Source organism: Thunnus maccoyii, chromosome 19 (assembly GCF_910596095.1).
Source record: "Thunnus maccoyii chromosome 19, fThuMac1.1, whole genome shotgun sequence".
NCBI classification, from domain to species: Eukaryota; Metazoa; Chordata; class Actinopteri; order Scombriformes; family Scombridae; genus Thunnus; species Thunnus maccoyii.
The window spans coordinates 14709258-14728739 of NC_056551.1; the positions used below are offsets into that span (position 1 = coordinate 14709258).

Sequence of the window (19482 nt, forward strand, 5' to 3'; positions counted from 1 at the left end):
TGTAAGCATATGGAAATATTCAAGTAAAGCACCTCACAAGTATATGTGGGTACAGTAGGACAGGGGTTTTCAAAGTGGGGTATGGGGTTCCCCAGGAGTCGTTGAGGGGGTTCCAGGGGTTTCCCAGCAAGAAGGGGAATAATTTATTTTCACTATAATTCCATTCATTAATAACACAGTGACAGAATGTATGACTATTTTGGTCATGGATTTCATATACTTTTTGTAATAAAACATCTAAAACATCAAAAATCTTATCAAATGGGGGTCCGTGGTCTACTTTGTCTCACTTTAGGGGTCTTTGATATGAAAAAGTTTGAGAACCACTGCAGTAGGATATGAAATGTGAGAAAAATGAGCCTCATGATTTATTTGATTTTATGCCCAAAACCAGACACAAACTATATCCACATACATATTACCACATCGGTCCATAATAGCTGGTCGAAATACTGTGTAGCTGCATAGAGAAGACGTCGAAGAAAGTCGAGAAATCAAGGAAACGATGAAGGAAGCGAACAAGGAGGCACCGAGGAGGCAGTGTGAGTGTTGGGATGGGACACTGCTTTGTTCAACAGTAGGGAGGGCAGACGGGCTTAGTTGCCTTTGCCTGCCGTCGTTCAATACTATCTGGTGGACTATCCTGTCTTATTTTGGTCTAACTGTGTTGAAACGTATATTTTCTTTTTAAATTATTTGTCTTTCCTGGACTCTTGAGGATTTCTATTAAGGGATGTCAAAGCGAGTACGAAGCAGAGAGGTCTGCGCTGATTGCAGTGCTCCGGGTATGATGTCAAACAAGCTAGCTTTAGCTGTTAGCTAACGTAAACCAGCTAGCCCTAACTACTACCTAGTTAACGTTACCTCAAATACCTAAAGCAATTAATTATTAGCTAGATGGCTAGTTATAATGGTTTTATATTTTCTCCTTGTCGAAATATTTGTCTGTGTTTTGTTTGTGTGGTGATATTAACTTGTCTGACACCCCAAACTCTTGGTTTGAAATGCCTTTAATTAGTGATGGTTTTAAGCAGTTAATCTAACGTAACGTTAGGTTGCTAAGATACATTTACCGTTAACAAGTAGTGTTGTAGCACAACAGCGCAAACGCCAGGCTGCATTTGTGATTGTAATTTCGGATGTGTCGAAGACGTTAGGAAGCAACTAGCCCAGTGTTGCTGTCATTTACGGATATCTTCTTTTTGGCATGAATAGACGACCACAACTGCTTCAGATTTAGCGGTATTAACCGTATCATCCATCTGTCGTTGCACTGATAGGTTAACCAACGTTGCATGTTTTATTATAGAGCCTCGCTGGGCCTCTGTTAACAGAGGTGTGTTGGTCTGCGATGAGTGCTGTAGCATCCATCGAGGTCTAGGACGACACAGCTCCCAAGTCCGTCATCTGACTCATTCACAATGGCCACCCTCCCAGTTACAGGTGAGGGGACAGGGACACAACCCCCCAAACACACCAGACATCCAGATGTACATGGGCAGAATGTATTTATCATAAGTGTGGTTGCACCATCAGAAACTTTTAAGTGACTATCTTTTTATAGAAGCTAAATGGGTTTTCTTCAGGTGAACTATTCTGTGTTTTCATGTTTTAGATGGTCCAGACACTGTATGGCAATGGAGCCAATTCCATATGGGAGCACAGCCTTTTGGACCCTTCCTCTTCAGTGAGTGGGAAGCGCAAGGCCAACCCGCAGGACAGAGTTCAGTAAGTATTTGTGTGTGTGTGTATGTTTTACATGCACTTCTTACCTGAATAAATTTGATTTGTCTCAGTGCTGATCTTGATATGCTTGTTTGACTTTCATATAAAGCTCTTTTGGCAACATTTATTTTCATAGTTGCGGTCAGTGAGCATGATTCATGTCTGTTCCATGAACATGATTCATGACTAGTCAGTCGCAAGTAACTTTGAGAATTTAGGTGGCTTGATTAGTTGATATGCATTTGAAGAAATACACATCAAAATCAAAATAAATGCAGTATGCAATATCCTAATCATGTTTTCCATAAGGCATTGATTGGACAATTTAGTTGATTAATTGTATGATAATGCAAGCAAGTTAATTTTAAAGGATTTATGTGGCCTTTCCTTTATTGTGAACAACAAGCAGTCTGTGCTGTAACTCAGGGAGTCAAGCTGGCATTGAACAAACAGGTTAAGATTAAACATATTGGAAAAGATGCATCCAGTATTCTCAATCATTAGGCTATATAAGCATAATGTATATAGTAATTAGTAGTAAGTATTGGGAGAATAACTTTGAATCAGTACCAGACATACATGGACAGAGATACTGACAACAACTCTGAGATCAGAACATATAACAAAAAAACAATCTATGGGGCAGAGAGATGTGATGTGATGTAGCCACTCACATGCGCTGCCAGGTATAAACACTGTGTCGGTCTGGTGTCTGGCTGGTGGAGTAAAGATAAACAGTCAGCCATGTATAAACACAGCCGTGCTGAGTCCGACCCTCACGCTCGGAGCAACAGGACAACAGCAGACAACAGACAAAGAGTAGGCAATGCACCAAATATGATCCTGGCTCCCAAATACAAGTTTCCCAGAGGATCAAGAACATTTAGAGGAACTCAGGATTTTAGTATATATTGATTTCCTGTAAAATAGTTCCATGTGTCAAATACATCCAAATTTGCGGACACTATGTCTGATTTCAGTATTAGACATATGGACATCCATAGTTAAGCAATGACTTGAATTTTGTATATTTTTCACACATACATACAAACAGTTGACTATGTGGCATAGTAGTTACTTGGAAATATCATTGGTGTCTGGGTTTTCTTGACAAAACGAATGATGCAACAAGAAGCACCTGACAAGCATTTAGCTAACATAAATTCTTCACTGTTAGATGACGGTCCAGGTTTTAGTTATGAGAATGTTTTGTTGTTTCCAGTCCCAACAAGACAGAGTTCATCAAGGCCAAATACCAGATGCTCGCGTATGTTCATCGGATGCCTTGTCGGGAGGATGACAGTGTAACCGCAAAAGACCTCAGCAAGGTGAGAAATTGCTCTATTTTTGTTTTCTGTGTTAATTCCTCTTCATTTGCTCACTTTTGTGAGATGTAGGACAACCTTGTCTCATGTGAATAAGCTTTTCGGAGGCTGTGAAACCAAAAGCAGTGTGGTGAAAGAAAGCCAAATGTTTGTCTTTTGTACGGCAGAGGTTGCACCCACTGGCTGTTTGGTTTGTAACTTTAATATCTTTTACCATTTCATGTAAATTTCAGAAATGGCTTTGGCCTGTTTATAGATTCATTATTCACTGCAGCTGCTGCAGGATTCTGCCACTCATATTTTCTCATACTGGTCACGCTAGGACTAGACTATCAAATAGTATAACCCGTCTGACCTCCGCTGCCTCTATTTCACACTCCTCTTGGATTTGTGCTCTGAATTCTATATTATTCCTTAGAAATAGTTGAACCACAAGCTGGAATCGTGATTTATAAAGAGAAAAGTGTGTGTAGGTGAATGCAAGGAAGGTATAAAAATCTATTTTTTGTTTCATGCAGGAATGTTTATCTTTAATACACCCTTAAATGTATATTATCTGTGCACCTTTTCAAAAAATATTAAGTTGGTGTATCCCTTAATTGCGATAATCTTATCTTTTATTTAAAGAATATTTGCAGCATGATAATACATCATGTCACAAAGAACAAAGCAACCAGATGTTAACACAGTAGAGCCATTCAGTCAGAATGGACAAAGTATTCATCGAAACATTTCCAGCAGCAACTGAAGGTGTTGTCTCTCAGTACTGGACGGGTGTACTTAATGAAACCAGCACTGTGTTTATGCACTTAACAATCAAATTAAAACAAACTACTCCTGGTTCTCCATACAGCAACTGCATTCCAGTGTTCGGACGGGGAACATGGAGACCTGCCTCAGACTCTTATCTTTGGGAGCACAGGCCAACTTCTTCCATCCAGTAGGTGGAATAAGCAAAAAACAAATGATGTTAGGTGGTAAGTCGACATAATACTAATGCATAATCAATGTCTTGTGTTTTTTGGCACCACAGGAGAAAGGAAACACTCCATTGCACATAGCAGCAAAAGCGGGACAAATGTTACAAGCAGAACTGTTGGCAGTTTATGGAGCTGATCCCGGGGCTCTGGACTCCAGTGGGAAGACCCCCATCGATTATGCAAGGTAAAACATGGCCTATGTTTTTAATTTAACGCTTGTTAATCTGTTTATTTGCACCACTGAGTTTTTTGATTGGATTCTTTAGGTTTTTGCAGTGAGAGCCCTGTACCAACACTGCATAATGTTAATTAACACCATTTATAATTTTAGAGAAACCGCAATATGGAACTTATTGTTTTGAAGCATTGAGGTGTATTTAAAGTCATGGTTTGGAAAGTTCACTGGCCACCTCTGTCACCTGTGATTTCTGGTGAATCTTTGTTATAATTTTGCATTGTTAGCGTGCTGCTTTTTCCTTTTTTCATTGTGTGGTACCCATGACCACCCTGTAGTGTGGCTGCACGCATTACATAAATAGACACAGTGCATCTTACTGTCAGCTGTGCCACAGGAAATGATACATATCCTTCAGAGATTTAAGCTTGTACATAAAAACAAACAGATGTGTGAGTGCAATATGTTCACTATAATACGTATTGATGTGTAAAATATTGTACATTGTCACTTAAAACAAAAGTGACAGAAAGTAAACAACTACATAAAGGTTTGGTACAAAAATGTCTTTGTTAGAAATCAGAAAAAAAACAGCTAAAGTGGCTAAAATATTTTCCATTCCTTGCACTACAATGAACACTGGACACAGACCCGGTGGCATTATCTCAGTGTCTGACTAATTCAATAAGAGTATGACTAACCGAGGTAGGGGGGAAGGAAAAATTATGTAGCACAGTGTGCTAGTTGACTCTGCTTGACTAGTTTAGCAAAAGCTGGAATGAAGACCTACAAAATAAAAGATTAAGAAAAAAAAGGTAAGGTAGCTGATTGTGATTTGACCCACGGACCTTCTGCTCTATTTGTTTGCTCTATAGATTACTTAGAAACTGAGTTACCCAACCAGAGTTGTGCTCTAAATGAGAAACATTGTTTTTGTGAATTTTATGGACACAAGTGTTTGATTAATTTAAAGGCATCCTACCCGAGGCATTTTTTAACCTTAGTATGGGGCTGTATATCTGAAACATGCTCTTTTATTTCTAATCTGTGCAGACAAGCTGGGCATCAGGAGCTTGCAGAGCGGCTAGTGGAGATCCAGTATGAACTCACTGACCGGTTAACATTTTACCTTTGTGGTAGGAGACCAGGTAAGTAGGCACAACAAGCACAGCTGCTGTCTGGAATTTGAGAATTAATGTTGTTTTTTTTATATATGTTAATCACATTATGTCTTTGTTGTGTTGTAGATCACAGAAATGGGCAACACTTCATCATTCCACAGATGGCAGACAGGTAATAGCTATGCACCACATCATACAGATAACAATACAAAGTGATATTATCAGCTCCTACAGGTTATGGGCTACTAGTCAATGCTATATGGGTTACTTTTGTTCTGTACAATCTTCTTCCTCAATCTTTTTCTTATGCTGCGTTCTTTTGATGGATAAGAAATAAGTAAGTATATTTGTACTTTTGCTATTGGATGTCTGCTTGTTTGTGTGGAATTTTGTTAGAATAAAAATAAATTATTTAAATCTTTCATCCAAAGCAGTCTGGATTTGTCAGAGTTTGCAAAAGCTGCAAAGAAGAAGCTTCAGTCTGTAAGACATTTTACACTTCATTTTTTTTTCCTGTGAGATCCAAAATAGATTCTCATTTAACTTCCTGTTTACAAGCGAACCACAAATTCTGCTTTATTTTGTTTTAGCTAAGTAACCATCAGTTTGAAGAACTCGCCATGGATGTTTATGATGAAGTCGACAGAAGAGAAACAGATGCAGGTAAATATCCATGAAAAGTAAAAAACACACAGTATTTAATTTGTCATGCTTTGTAAGATGTGTGATGAACTATCAGCGATATCTTGTGGTGGTGGGTTTTTTTTTTTTCTCAGTGTGGTTGGCTACTCAGAACCACAGTACACTTGTGACAGATACCACAGTTGTGCCTTTTCTGCCTGTCAATCCTGAGTACTCATCTACCAGAAACCAGGCAAGTGCTAACACAAGTTTGAACTTTTAACTTCTTCATTCTGTAAACCGGATTTAACACTGCTGACATGTTGTAATGTTTGTTATATTTGCTTCCTCAGGGTCGTCAAAAATTGGCAAGGTTTAGTGCTCACGAATTTGCCACCTTGGTCATTGATATTCTAACCGATGCTAAACGTCGGCAGTGGGGTAACTCTTGCGACAGTCCCAGAGGTACAGTTTGTTTCAGTTTGTAGTTTTGACCTTGAATTTGCTTGCTAATTACTTTTGTTTTGGGTTTTATTAATGTTTCTATTGCAATGAATGTCTGATTAGCCTATAAAATCAAAATTGGTTGATGCAAATAAGATGCAGAAAGTCAGCATTGAATTTTACATTCAAATGTGGGCTCAGCTATAAAGGCCACAATCAGAATGTAGGCCATGTGTGTTGATGTTTGTGCAAAAAAGTGCAAAACACGGATTGTGATTTAGGGCTTTAATAATGAAAACTCCTGCATTCTGTAAGTTATAGCAAACCACATTACAGCCTGTTTACTTCCTTGTGCATACTCAAGGAAGACTGTTAGGGGTGTATTCTGCAAGTGAAATGTGGTCCTTAGCTATTTGATTTAGACCGCTGCCTCTAGCCAGTGGGGCTTGTTTGATCCCTAATCCTTTGATCTGATGGTCTGCCTTCAGAGAACGTAGAGCTGATCCTTCAGGGAATAGACAGTTGCCATAACAGCGAGAGCCAGGACAATGACCAGCCAGATTACGACAGTGTGGCATCAGACGAAGACCCAGTACAAGAGGCAACCTGTGGAGACAGCTGCAATGATGGGAGGACCAAGGTGAAAGTCTTTTCGAACCTGCTAATATTCTGATTCTGGTATTTTAACTTTTTAAACTGATCAAATGAATCTCATCCTATGTAACCTGTTCTGCTGCAGAGCTCTGAGTCGTCTGACCTCTCTGACGGACCAATCACAGTGCAAGAATTTATGGAGGTGAAGAGCGCCCTAACTGCATCAGAAGCCAAAATACAGCAACTTCTTAAAGTCAACTGTCACCTCAGTGAAGAACTGCGAATGATGCAGAGCAAGGTCAGTTACTTCACATGTCATCCATAAGCAAAGTTTCTTTTTGTTTGCAGGGATGCATTCAAACTCGGCATCCGTACTCTGAGCTGTGCATTACACTCATAATTTGATTTATGTCACATTAATTAGATGGTAGTACATATCAATATTTAAAGATCCATAATGAGGGGTCCCTTTGTAATGAATTAATGGTATTTACATCCTCATTAGCATTACAAACAATATGCCTTGTGACATTAATGCAAAAGCCAGTTATTGATAACACTCCTCTTTTCACTTCCTTCCCCCATGAGTGCAATGTACTAGACGAGTGAAGTGCATTTAACAGTGTTAGAGACTTTCTCTCTGAATAACTCTAACATGCAGGCAGGATTAAAAAGTTAGCCTGTGTGTGCCATACTTCGTCATTCTTCATGTCACCAGAGAATTTATTAATTTGATTTCACTCTTGGACGCTAGTTATTTATGCTAAGGTTATGCCTGTTTGAATATGTCAGGCATGGCCTCCTCCCTATTTAAAATTATACAGTTCATGAATTTGTAGTTGTGGGGGAAGACCATGTTTTGACGTATAAATGGGTCAAGTGCTATAGGAGATTATAATTCAGTACTGGCTGAAATTCTTCACTTCTAGAGAAAATGGCTGCTGTGTTTCTGGATGGGGAAATTCCTGTGCGAATAATTAACATTCACCAGACTTCCCCTGCTATGCCATTCAGTGAAATAGATTGGATGTTGCAGTTCTTTGTGCTAAAAGAGAATGTGGGTTCATACAAAGGTCCAAGTCAGATATCAGAAATACTAATCCACAAATGATAACCCAGGAGGACTTAAGGCTCCATCACCTCCAGAATGCTCGTAGCAAGTACTGGCAATAGATTATTTTTTCTATTCCAGACATATGTATCACATCAATCAATTCTTTATTTCTTAGTAGTTCAAAAAAAAAAAAGTAGATTTTCCTACTTGGCCCCAGTGGTATTTAGAAATGCACATAGTTTTACTTGCTGAGGTTTTGAGGAAATCCTCCTCTGTTATTAAGATTTCTACCAGAACTGAATAGCAGCGTCTGTTTCTAGAAACAATATCCCAGTTATTCAGCACACTACACATACCTTGGTGTGGACAGTTATCAGTATTCTCACCAATTTCTTCAGTAGAAAATAGTTCCCAAATAAAGGGGGTTGACGGGATTTTATGAAAATTGGTACTTTGTTAACAGTACAAAGCATTTGTGCCATAATTCACAATTGGCATTAGCATTAGACGCCCAGTTATTCGGGCTATTTCATCTCATACCCCCTATGACTTCTATTTGCCTCAGTTGCTCCTGCTCAACACAGCACCTGCTTATATTGCCAGGTGTGTCATGCTATGAATAGACCAAATTTTTATGCTTAGAATTTATGCTGTGTATAAAAAAGACAAGAAGGTTAAGCTACCTATGCACCCATTTTGGATGATGGCAGCATATCATCTGGTTTTCTTCGATGCCTCAGAGTTCTCCACAGTCCAGCTTCTTTCTTTCTTTCTTTCTTTCTTTCTTTCTTTCTTTCTTTCTTTCTTTCTTTCTTCTCTTGGCAGAGAGTCAGTGTTAACACAATGTACTGCCTCCTCCTGCTGGTTTATTTACTCCCCAACCATGCTGCTTTTTCCAGACAAACGTAACCTTCCTCTACCCTCGCCTCGTGCACCCACCCAAACCTCAGTTCTAAGACACAAATGGACTCAAAACATTTCCTAACATATAAGTTTAACATATAAGTTTATCTAACAAGCCTCTAACACTCTTAGTTCAAAATTCATTGCTTATTTTCACAGTCAGACACAGTGAGACAAAGAACCAAACTGTAGGCAACAATGCTTTGTGTTAGCCTGGTAGTACTTACCTCTCTATGCCCTTTACTCTTGACGCTCTCTGTAGGTTTTATAGTTTATTTGTTATCCAATTTGTTGACTTCATGTGATAATTTACATAATAGTAGAGACTCTAATTGTAGACAGAACACTAAACACTCAAATTTCTCATTGCTCTTTTCAGTTTCTAAGTGCAGCTTATGTAAATAAGGGCAACCACTTATGCTGCAGTTTCTCAAGGGATTGTACTGAAGGAGTTACTGTCAACACACAGTGTCAGCATTTTATCTGCCAAAGAAACAAACTATTTGTTGTGAGAAAAACGTAGACGAGAAACCAGAAACACCACAAAGGTGAAGAGGAGCTCACTGGAGGCTTAGCCGTATTCTACTCCATTATTGATGTTTGGCCAAGCTTTTGTAAGGAGATCATCCCCCAGCTACGGCTGAATTGAAAGATGTTTTGTTCTCCTCAGCTCAACTCCCTGCAAACTGAAAACACAACACTGCGATGGCAAACCCCCAGCGGACAACAACACCTCCAGGGGCCCTTTGGTCGACACCCACCCCGCGGGGGCCGAGCCATGTCCATGTACGAGACGGGTTCTTCTCCGAGGCAGTACCCCCACCGAGGCGAGACAGCCCGGCAAGAGGATGGAGTCGTTTTACAACCGTTCCCGACCAACGTAAGCACAGAAGCACCAGTGTTCCTGCTCAGTTCAGTCTTCACAAGACAAAATAATAATGCCTGGCTTTGGGGCTGGTGTTGGTTTGTCATTCATTCATTCATTCATTCATTCAGTCATTCATTCATTGCATCTCAATAGAGTATGCTCAACTTGGTTTGAACCCTTTCTAGATTGGGAGGGGTCCTTTGGGGACGGCTGCTTCCTCCCTCCCTACCTTCCCCTCTTCCCTGTCCTGGTCGTGGGATGAGAGATCTCGAAGGGTTAAGTACTGAAGTTCCCCTCGGTTCAGAGGCAGCCCCAGGGGACGGTGAAAACTGTCCCCCTGCTCGACCCACCAGTCTTCTCTCTCCTGATTTGTGTCTTTAAGCTGCTTTTTTTTTTTTTATCAGTGTCGCCTGCCTGCCTGCATGCACCACAGTGCATCTGCTACAGTTCAGTTATCTGAACAACCCTAGTTCTTTTTCTCCACAGAGAACCTCAACCAGAGCTGCTTTGACTCAAGTAAACATCTGAAGAGATGATGAAATCCTGCAGTTTGAATGATCAGAATGCAGGGTCCAATATCCAAAGATAGATAGAAAGATAGATAAAATGGCTCGTCACAATGTGCTTATTAGTCTTGGCTACTGTTAAAAGCACCCACAGTTTACATCAGGATTTCTTTGCATCTACTAATACGCACTGCGTTACGCCTTGGACACGACATGGTTTTATATTTCCTGTCCTTTTCTCTTCATCTCCTTTAAAACCAAATGTCTGATACTATGAACTTGGCTTTGTTTTTCAGAAATGCATGATTCTGATTTCTTTGTGCCTACAGTCGCTGTGGTAATACATTTGTTCTAATCCTACAGTGTATACTGTATTATCTGATTGATGGTAATCCACTCATGTCCCTATAGGGCTGTAGTCTGGAAGGACAGAGCACTATGCTGGAGAATGACTATGATATAACGCCCAACCACTCTGAGCTGGAGGAGTCTGGGTAAGATCTATTTGTATTAACTCTGTACCCTACTTTGAAATTCACTGTAAACAGATTTTAGATTTTAAAACCGAGACTGTTTCCTCTTTGAAGATTTGGAAACATTTCTACCGTCACTGATATGAAACCAAAAAACCCACAATTTCTTTAGAAAACCAGCAGATTGGTTCTTCGAATTAATACATTAAAAAAACATTTTTGCTATAGACCAGCTCTTTGAAGCTTTGCAGGGTTTAGTAAACATATTGCAGCAGTAGGACTTTGCACCTGTTTGACGTAAGCAACAGCCAGTAGCCTTTGGTTGTTTTTTTCCATTTACGCACATGTAGTGGTGAATATAGTTACTCCAATTGCTTATTTGTTTAGCAGCTATGAAATAGATTGACCTAGTTTTCTATTTTCTCCAACAAGAGAAGACTTACTATAGCACATTCGCAGTTAAAGGAAGTACTATTATACTTTTTTGGGATGTTTTTTCATAAAGATGTTTATGTTTAATTCACATTCAGTGCACTGCAAATCAGAATAAATCTCTTCTTATTAATTGGAAAAGTATTTTAAAAAAAAATCTGTCTTTTAGGAATTTCAGTGCATATTGCAGTAATCAGTGATAATTTGTTGTTGCTGTTTTTTTTCTTCTTGCATTTTTAGCAGCCCCCTTCCAGCCTCTGAAGCCGTGGAGACAGAGGAGGAGGGTGAGGAAGATTCCACCCTGCCGTGCACAGAGGATGTCATCTGTAAGACGGAGCAGATCACTAAGAACATACAGGAGCTTCTGAGAGCTGCCCAGGAGACCAAACACGAAAGGTATTAAATGTGTGAAATATAACATCAAATATATTAAAAGTTGTTTGATATTAATAAAAGTCATTTCTCATCATTTGATGCGCTGTAAATCACAGTTTGCACTGTCAGGCATCAGGCAGTTTTATGCGAAATCTAAGAATCTATATTTGTCTGTGTGGCCTTCTGAAGAGGGGAAAAAGTGCTTTATCCTCTGTCTCGGCTGCTTCTAGGTCAGTGGTTTCTAATAGTTGTCCTCAGGGCCTAAGACACTGCTGGCTTTCTTTCATTCTAGCCAGCTAACCAGTGACTGATTTACACCGGTGTAGCAAGGCCAATGCAGTTAACCACATGATATAGAAACCAGCAGTACTCTGGTCCCAGAAACAAGGATTAAGAGCTCTTTGTAAACTGGCCTCTATCCCGGTGTCCTAGAGACTGTATGTCTGCTGGGGGTAGGCCCTGTGTCTAATGCAGCTGACAGGAAACCCCACACAATCACATATTCCCCCATGATCAGCCAAATCCACAGCGATATCCAAATTTAGTCCATTTGCCATTTGTCTTTTTAATTTTTTGTGAGATACGCTGTAGCTGACATTTTGCCTCGGTCTGTCTGTTGGCTTCACTGGGTTCTGATGGTTAGAAAATGGGTCCTAACCAAACCACAGAGACCCCCCATATAGTCTCAGCTCTCATGGTGGTCCTCAATGAGCACAAATACTATGAAACTTTGAACAGCATGTTCCAAGATATCACTAGTCTAATCCAGGCTTTCACAGCTTGATTATTGGCTTCTGCTGTGAGGATATTGGTCTCTTGGGTCAAATAAAATTGCTTTCAGGTTGAGTGTAAGTCATGATGTTGATGTAGTTGTCCTTTCGTGCTACACCTTATTTCTTCTGGAAGGTTGCACCGCTGCCATGCATTCAGTATAGTTAGTAACACCATCAAATACAGTAGATAAGCAGTGGGCCAAACATTGCAGATGCAGTTTCCCATTTTTTTGGATATTCTTTGCTGGATTAAACATCTTCATGACACAAAATAGGACAAGTATATTTCCTCAGGCTGCTATTTTTTGATGTCCATGGCGAGGAATTTTTGTGGTGGCTCTGGATCACTCATTCAGCCTTTTGTCCGTTTCCCACAGCTTTCTGCCCTGTTCAGAAAAGATCTGCATGGCTGTGTCGGAGATGGCCGCCCTGTTTCCCAAGGTAAGATGACTCCCACCAACAGCTTGTTGTCCCTTCCCCCAAGTAATTAAAGGATTTGTTGTTTGTTTTGTAAACAGCCAAAGGGAATATAACATGACATGTGTAGATGGGTTGTCCCAGTTCATTGCATTACTTCGTTTTATGTTTACTATTTATTGGATTACTTAGTTTTATGTTTACCCACACACACACACAGAGTGCCCATGAGCCTGCTGACCACAATGAGACTTTATTTATGGACGTTGCCATTTCAGTCCCTTATCAAGTCTCCATCATCTCTACTTTCCCTCACAGAGGCCGTCCTCGGAGACCGTGCGAGGGTCTCTGTGTCTGCTCACTTCAAGCGCCAGCAGGCTGCACGGAGAGTGCCAGAAGGCCGCAGAGCACAACCCCTGCCCGTCAGACATCCAGCTGGTCACTCAGCAGGTCATCCAGTGCGCCTATGACATTGCCAAAGCTGCCAAGCAACTTGTCACTGTGACAACCAAAGAAAACAACAACTAACTAAACCCCCCCCCCAAAAAAAACACTTCTGATACACCCAAAATACAACTTGAAACAACCTTAAATAATGTTGCTAATTTCAACTTAATCAGTGTTACCACCATTTTTTTGTTTTCCTATATTATACATAGAAATATTCACATACATTCCTTGAGGTGGGAAAATATTACAATGCAAAATTACTGATCAATCAAAAGCTTTATTTATTTTCTTGTTTTTGTACCATGGTAATACAGAGTAAACATCTTTTTAAAGATGTAGGAGAAAACCTGTTCTCATTCTTTACCTCACAAGGAGATAACAGTTAAATCCACACAATTTCCAAAAGTGCAATGTTGTGTGTGTGTGTCTATATATATATATATAAAACAATTAGAACAACAAGCAGTTGAGCCTTCTACATTGTACTTTTCTACCATAGTATTTTAGTGGACACTTAAGGTCATCAACTGTTCTTCTTGAGGTCTGGTGTCTGGCATGGCTGAGCTGCCAAAGAGGACCAAAAGTCTGCAAGACACCCGTCATCAAGGATCAGAATAGATGAATCTTAATCTACACCAGTGACACCAGGTTAATCTTCCTTTCAAATTTCAAATGTTTTTTTTTTTTTTTTTTTAAAGATGCAATGACAGTATTTAACCTTGAATCATTGTGATGCCACTTGCTAGGAGTTCAAATGTTTGTTTAGTAAGCAAACTGTGATCATGAAAACAGCTTCAGTGCATCGAGCACCATGTAAGGCCAGCGACAGCGTGCAAACTTTCATTCCATCCAGCAGCTCCAGCAGGTGATCTCACTGTTCAGTCCCTCCACGCTGGTTGAAGACGTGTTTATAAGTATCAGTAGTTTTTGGAGTTATAATGTTACAGCCATACTTCTGATGTTGTATGTATGTGTGTGAGTGTGTGTGTGTGTGCGTGTGTGCGAGCGAGCGCAGTTGTCCTCAAAGGCCCATGTGAAATCCATTTTGAATCAATTTTAATAGCATTATGCAAATATATAAAATATATGTATCAATGTAATTCTTTATCGAAATAATCCAAATGCTATTCTATTTATAAACTGTATGTCATACCTCTAAGAAAATATCAATGTTTATTTTCATAAGCTTTTGTTTTAACATGTTGCTCCTCACAGGCAAACGTTTGTTCTGAGGTTTGGGACGTCTCAGCCGGCAGTTAATGTGTAGGCAACTTGTGATTTCTGTTCATTTGGTGTGGTGCTGTAACTCCAGTGTGTCAAGATGCTGCCTGTACCGCCTATGGTTTACAATCAATGATGAAGTAAATGTGCTCTCAAAGTTTAGAGTACCTGTTGTAGAACTTGGGTCTAATGTGTCACTCATTGTTGTGAGCCAGATAAGTTTCAATCAGGGGTGGAAAGAGAAGTAGAATATCCTGCCCAGCTGCAGTACTGTAGCTGTTTCAGTATAAATATGCGACCCCTCCCTTTTGGCAGTTTCTCTCCAATTCAGTGATGCTCTTCAAAGTGACGAATGCCTTTTCTTTATAGGAAAGCTTTCTCAAAAAGTTGCCTAAAGAGGGAATAGCACAGGATGTCATAAAATGCCTTAAACTGCTCTTGAGTACAGATGATTACAGTATTAATGTGTTCTGTTCAGTTTCAAGTCTTCAAAGTGATCATTTTGTGACAAATCTTAACTCCACTTACTAGTTTTTTCCAGTGATTTTAGCCGCATCTCATGGCTCTGTCAGAGAATGAAGTTTGCTCACTCGTCATGGAGATAATTTTGTTGCTCATTTCTTTTATTTACTTTTTTTGTTTTGTTTTTATCTTCTTTTGAATAGTGGTCTAATGAGAAAATAGCCAAAAATAGTCTGTTTTGTTATTAGCTTCCAGTTACTTTCATTTTCTCTTATACACAGATACAATCATTATTTTCATTTTTAAAGGCTAGATAACAGTCATCATGTCTGCAAACTCAGTAATGTCCCATTATACAGCAACATCTATTTGTTTGCTGACTTTGGCCACCACAAGCTACTGGTCATACCAGACCAATTAAGGCTGTTGTGCTTATGAATTCAACTTTTCATTTGTATGATGAAGAATGTGTCATTTCCTCTTTAAAAAGTTAAAGGATCAGTTCTAGGATTTAGTGGCATTTAGCAGTGAGGTTGCAGATTGTGACCAAATAAATACACCTCCCCCTCCCCTTCCAAGCATGTAGGAGAACCTAAGGTGGCCGCAAAACTCCCAAAAACTACGAAAGGCCCTCTCTACAGCCAGTGTTTGGTTTGTCTGTTCTGGGCTACTGTAGAAACATGGCGGGCTCCATGGAAGGGGGCTATGTAGATATAAACAGCTCATTCCAAGGTAACGAAAACACAACAATTTTTATTTTCATGGGATTATACACTAATTAAAACATACTAATGAATATTATATTCCATTTCTGTCGTTCCACGAGATGCCACTAAATTCTACACACTGCACCTTTAAATCTTAGTTCATTTCTAACCAAAAATCTTGATTGGACCATGAGAGCATCAAACCAAACTTAATTATAAGTAATCAACAATACTACATTAAAATACTTAAATATTGGCTACCTTTAAATAAGTACAAGAACAAACTACTGAGTTACAGTAATATCAGTATATATTCAGTTTCTTTCCACCCCTGGTTTCAAACTTTAATTCCTTGTAACCTATAGCCTACCACTGCCTCTGTGGTTGAAAACAATCCCTGCCTTTAGGTCTAATAAAGTATAATTCATACCTCAACTGGCTCGTTGTCATGTGTGTGTGTGTGTATCTTGTGGACATTTAGTGGGGAGGGGGTTTTCAACACGCCTGTGTATAATGTCCCACCTGTGGGAGAGGGAGGACGTTATCGTGACTGGTGGCGCCTCCCCACCCAACCGACAAGAAGATAGTTCCGGGTTTGTTTTCCAGCCGAGAGCTGCTCGCCACTGCTGCTTGTGTTCCAGCGTTCATACGGCAGGACGATATAATGTCTCTTTTACTGGATAACCAATTCAAAGAGCTGCCTCCTGACAACTCTGTAGACACAAAGCAGTTCCTGGAGGCCGTCTCTCATCTTCCGTCATTTTTTGGTGAGTTTAATACCTTCACCTGAAGTCGATCAAACACAGAGAGAGAGAGAGGAAGGGGGGAGTCTGTGAGACGCTACTGCCGCCGCCGTCACGGCTCATTCTTTGCTGACTTCTTCCTCATGACATGTTGATCCAAACGACTTGTCACTTGTATGATTTCCCTCAACGAGTGTTCCTGGTTATATATCACATACACCACAAGTGGAGCTGCTGTGTCACGGTACTGGGGGTCTGAATCAGCCGTTTGCCTATAGAGAAACTCTTTGTTTACACATTGAACAGAGCACACATTGACCTCATTGTGACTTAACTGAGACTATGCATTCACTGCATTCTCCTACCCCCCTTCTCTTATTTGTAAAAGCTGATTTGTATTCACCCACCTCTCTGAGCCATGAGTGATGAAGTCATTAATAATTTATTGCTTTGCTCTCAAATGTCTTTCTCTTTCAGACTGCTTGGGATCAAAAGTGTTTACAATCATCAAATCAGACATTAATGGGAATATAATGGTAAGATACAGATCTTTGTGTGTGTGTGTATTTATGCCTCTGCTCCGGTTGTGTGTTTTCATACCACGGTTAGGAATTTAAATGCAAGTTGAAACCTAATGGAGCATTATCTACATGCAAACTCAACCCAAATGTGCCCTTTTCTTCTTTTTTTTTTCCTCCAGAAAATCAAAGCAGTATATCTTAAGGATCCTGAGAGGTATGTTACCCTGCAGCACATACTGGAGGCAGAGCGGGAAGACCATGCAGCAGAATGGCCTAAAGTTGGTGCAACATTAGCTCTGATGTGGCTGAAGAGGTGAGTGAGCGCTCCCTGAGCTTAATGTTATCTCATATGTTGAACTTTCTGCTACTGAACTGAAGCAGACAGACAGGTTTAATTTGACTACTTTTAAGAAAAAAAAATGCTGGATCTCTCCTGCAGGGGTCTCCGTTTCATACAGATCCTGCTGCAGAGTTTGGCAGACGGAGACAGAGATGAGAACAACCCCAACCTAATTCGGGTCAATGTCACCAAAGCCTACGAACATGCACTGAAGAAATACCACGGCTGGCTTGTTCAAAAGATTTTCAATGTAAGGAAAATGTAGATGGGGAAGAAAATACCCTCTTTCATGTTATTCTTAATCGTTTATTGAATGTGTATGTATGTATTAAGCACATTTGAAACTGTAGTTTGTGTTAATTGATTGCATCAAATAAGGTGTTTCTGTTATATCCTCTTGTGTACTCACCCTGTATTTAAGTATGTTTTTCATGATTAGCCTTTATGTGATTTGAGTCTATTTTTTAAAGCTTTTTAGTAAACACACTTCTACCTAACAATTATCGTGGTTTTTCTATGTTTCTGTCTTGCAGACGGCGTTATATGCAGCTCCCTACAGATCGAACTTCCTCAAGGCTCTATCAAAAGGAGAGGAAGTGAAAGACGAAGACTGTCTGGTAAACGTGCGTCAGTTCCTGGTGAACTACACTGCTACTGTTGATGCCATCTACAACATGTACACAAATCTCAACGCAGAGCTGGACTACACCGTTTGATTACCCGGGACACAACTGGACTGGAGGCGTAGGAGCGTCCTACATCAGTATCCTGTCCGGCATCCCTCTCAGGTGTCGGGCTAGTCCAGTATTTTAAAGTTTTTTCTAATGAGATTGTTTTATTTTTTTCCTTCCAGTGTGATATTTATTGATTTGATTATGCCTTACTAAATATTAATTCTGTATATTTGGTTTTAAAATTATGCATAAGGTTTTTATTCTTGTATATAATTTCAAGTAATTGCAGGATTGTTGCAACAACAGTGCAGCTCTTTCTCTTTTACAGGATTATGTGATTGTGTGGGTTGCTGCTTTGCTTGTGACACAAAGAACACAACAATGTAAACATTGTTATTACAGGTTACGTAGAAATTGCTGTTAATATCTCAGATTCAGATGTTCTCTGCCTCCTGAGGCCTGGAGTTACCTCCACTGTTAACCTGGGAGCAGCAGTCCCATTTTAAAATTTTAACAGTCCATTTAGTGCCTTAGTGTTACTGAATAAAAAACATAATGTTTCCAAATTACCATTCATATATTGGCCTGCAATTCTGTTTTACCCACAAGACAACAGCGAGCAGAGCCAGAACTTTTTTTTTTTTCTTCTTCTTCTGAGGGCTTTACCTGTGTGGAGTTTGTGGTGTGTCTGTGCTTACTTGGTGTGGAGGGTGTGGTTGTTTTGTTTGTATTGTTCTGTGATTTCTTCTGAAGTTATTAATGTCCCAACTGACCTAATGTCACAAACATTTTATCAAAAAATATATTTTTTATTACAGGAGACAGCACGTCATGTGCACATTTATTAATAGCTTATTCATTGGATTGACATTTTCTGTATGAATACTTGCTGTTTAATTCTGGATATATTCAGCTATGATTAAATTTCTTATCACAACATGTTGATGTCTGACTAAAAATTTTAAAAAGTGGTGAAACAGTTTAATGATTCCAACCAATAAAATCACACTTAGAGTTCATGAATTTTACTCTAGGTGGTGATATTTACTTGTTTTTTTTTCTCTTGCTCTCTTTTAATCACATTTGTGGTTCAGATACTGCATGAAATAATGAAATCCTTGTTTAGTGATAAAAATCTAACTATCTATGCTATATTAATTCTAGTCTCTGCCAACTGAGTTCTTAAGTGACTCTAAAAAAACATTTTAATTCATGTACAATTCTGCAAAAGCAGGTTTACGCATTGTCAGAAGCTCTTTTGGTGGACCAAAATTTAATTTGCCCCCAGTAAAAAAAAATGTTTTTGAAGCCAATTGCTGAAAAAGATGTTGATAAATTTGAGTTTGAATGCTTATTTCCCCCAAACATCAGCAGTAAATCGGACAAAAATCCCCTCTCTTCTTCATGTCTACTAATCCCCCAGATCAACCATCCTCTTCCTCTGCCCAGTCTTATTTATCTGAAGTGTGTCCCAGAGGCCGGAGTGGCTCTGGTTCCTCTCCCAGCGGAGCCCAGCCTGAACTAATCGTCTCAGAGCGAGAACAAGAGCAGCATGTCTGTATTCCTGTAGGTTTATCA

General features: G+C 39.6%; 3 protein-coding genes across 10 annotated transcripts in view; 2 read left to right on the forward strand and 1 right to left on the reverse strand.

The window, feature by feature from the left end:
- The window catches only part of sgsm1b (small G protein signaling modulator 1b), a 15958-nt gene extending 14655 nt beyond the window's left edge, over window positions 1–1303 (reverse strand). Inside the window, exon 1 of one of the 2 annotated variants that reach the window (XM_042394836.1) lies at window positions 1074–1303. In XM_042394836.1, coding sequence (XP_042250770.1) covers window positions 1074–1121 — 48 coding nt within the window. In that variant the 5' untranslated portion in view covers window positions 1122–1303. Of the gene's footprint in view, window positions 1–415; window positions 441–1073 lie in introns of those variants that run through there. The other variant, XM_042394840.1, reaches the window with a different exon arrangement.
- Window positions 579–14636, forward strand: git2b (G protein-coupled receptor kinase interacting ArfGAP 2b). 7 transcript variants are annotated; one of them, XM_042394844.1, is made up of 21 exons: window positions 579–785; window positions 1310–1443; window positions 1616–1728; window positions 2948–3053; window positions 3904–3990; window positions 4084–4214; window positions 5259–5353; window positions 5453–5498; window positions 5658–5663; window positions 5758–5809; window positions 5917–5989; window positions 6103–6200; window positions 6301–6412; window positions 6880–7031; window positions 7131–7283; window positions 9613–9822; window positions 9996–10085; window positions 10728–10810; window positions 11465–11617; window positions 12747–12810; window positions 13105–14636. In XM_042394844.1, the coding sequence occupies exons 1-21, from the start codon at window positions 734–736 to the stop codon at window positions 13312–13314; spliced, it is 2220 nt and encodes a 739-aa protein (XP_042250778.1). In that variant the 5' UTR covers window positions 579–733; the 3' UTR covers window positions 13315–14636. The 7 variants fall into 7 exon arrangements, with proteins under 7 accessions (XP_042250778.1, XP_042250776.1, XP_042250777.1 ...); XM_042394842.1 differs by having other exon boundaries at window positions 580–785; window positions 11462–11617; XM_042394843.1 differs by having other exon boundaries at window positions 580–785; window positions 5761–5809; window positions 11462–11617.
- Window positions 14637–16165: 1529 nt separating this feature from the next.
- LOC121885684 (glycolipid transfer protein-like) lies at window positions 16166–18951 on the forward strand. Its single transcript, XM_042395368.1, has 5 exons — window positions 16166–16393; window positions 16847–16905; window positions 17070–17203; window positions 17330–17480; window positions 17764–18951. The coding sequence occupies exons 1-5, from the start codon at window positions 16291–16293 to the stop codon at window positions 17944–17946; spliced, it is 630 nt and encodes a 209-aa protein (XP_042251302.1). The 5' UTR covers window positions 16166–16290; the 3' UTR covers window positions 17947–18951.
- The last annotated feature ends 531 nt before the right edge of the window (window positions 18952–19482 follow it).

Coding starts and splice junctions, on each gene's coding strand:
- git2b (XM_042394842.1), top strand. CDS start 734: ATGTCAAAGCGAGTACGAAGCAGAGAGGTCTGCGCTGATTGCAGTGCT. Junction 1,444..1,615: donor GGCCACCCTCCCAGTTACAG/GTGAGGGGACAG, acceptor TTCATGTTTTAG/ATGGTCCAGACACTGTATGG. Junction 5,990..6,102: donor CAGAAGAGAAACAGATGCAG/GTAAATATCCAT, acceptor TTTTTTTCTCAG/TGTGGTTGGCTACTCAGAAC.
- LOC121885684 (XM_042395368.1), top strand. CDS start 16,291: ATGTCTCTTTTACTGGATAACCAATTCAAAGAGCTGCCTCCTGACAAC. Junction 16,906..17,069: donor ACATTAATGGGAATATAATG/GTAAGATACAGA, acceptor TTTTTCCTCCAG/AAAATCAAAGCAGTATATCT. Junction 17,204..17,329: donor GCTCTGATGTGGCTGAAGAG/GTGAGTGAGCGC, acceptor TCTCTCCTGCAG/GGGTCTCCGTTTCATACAGA.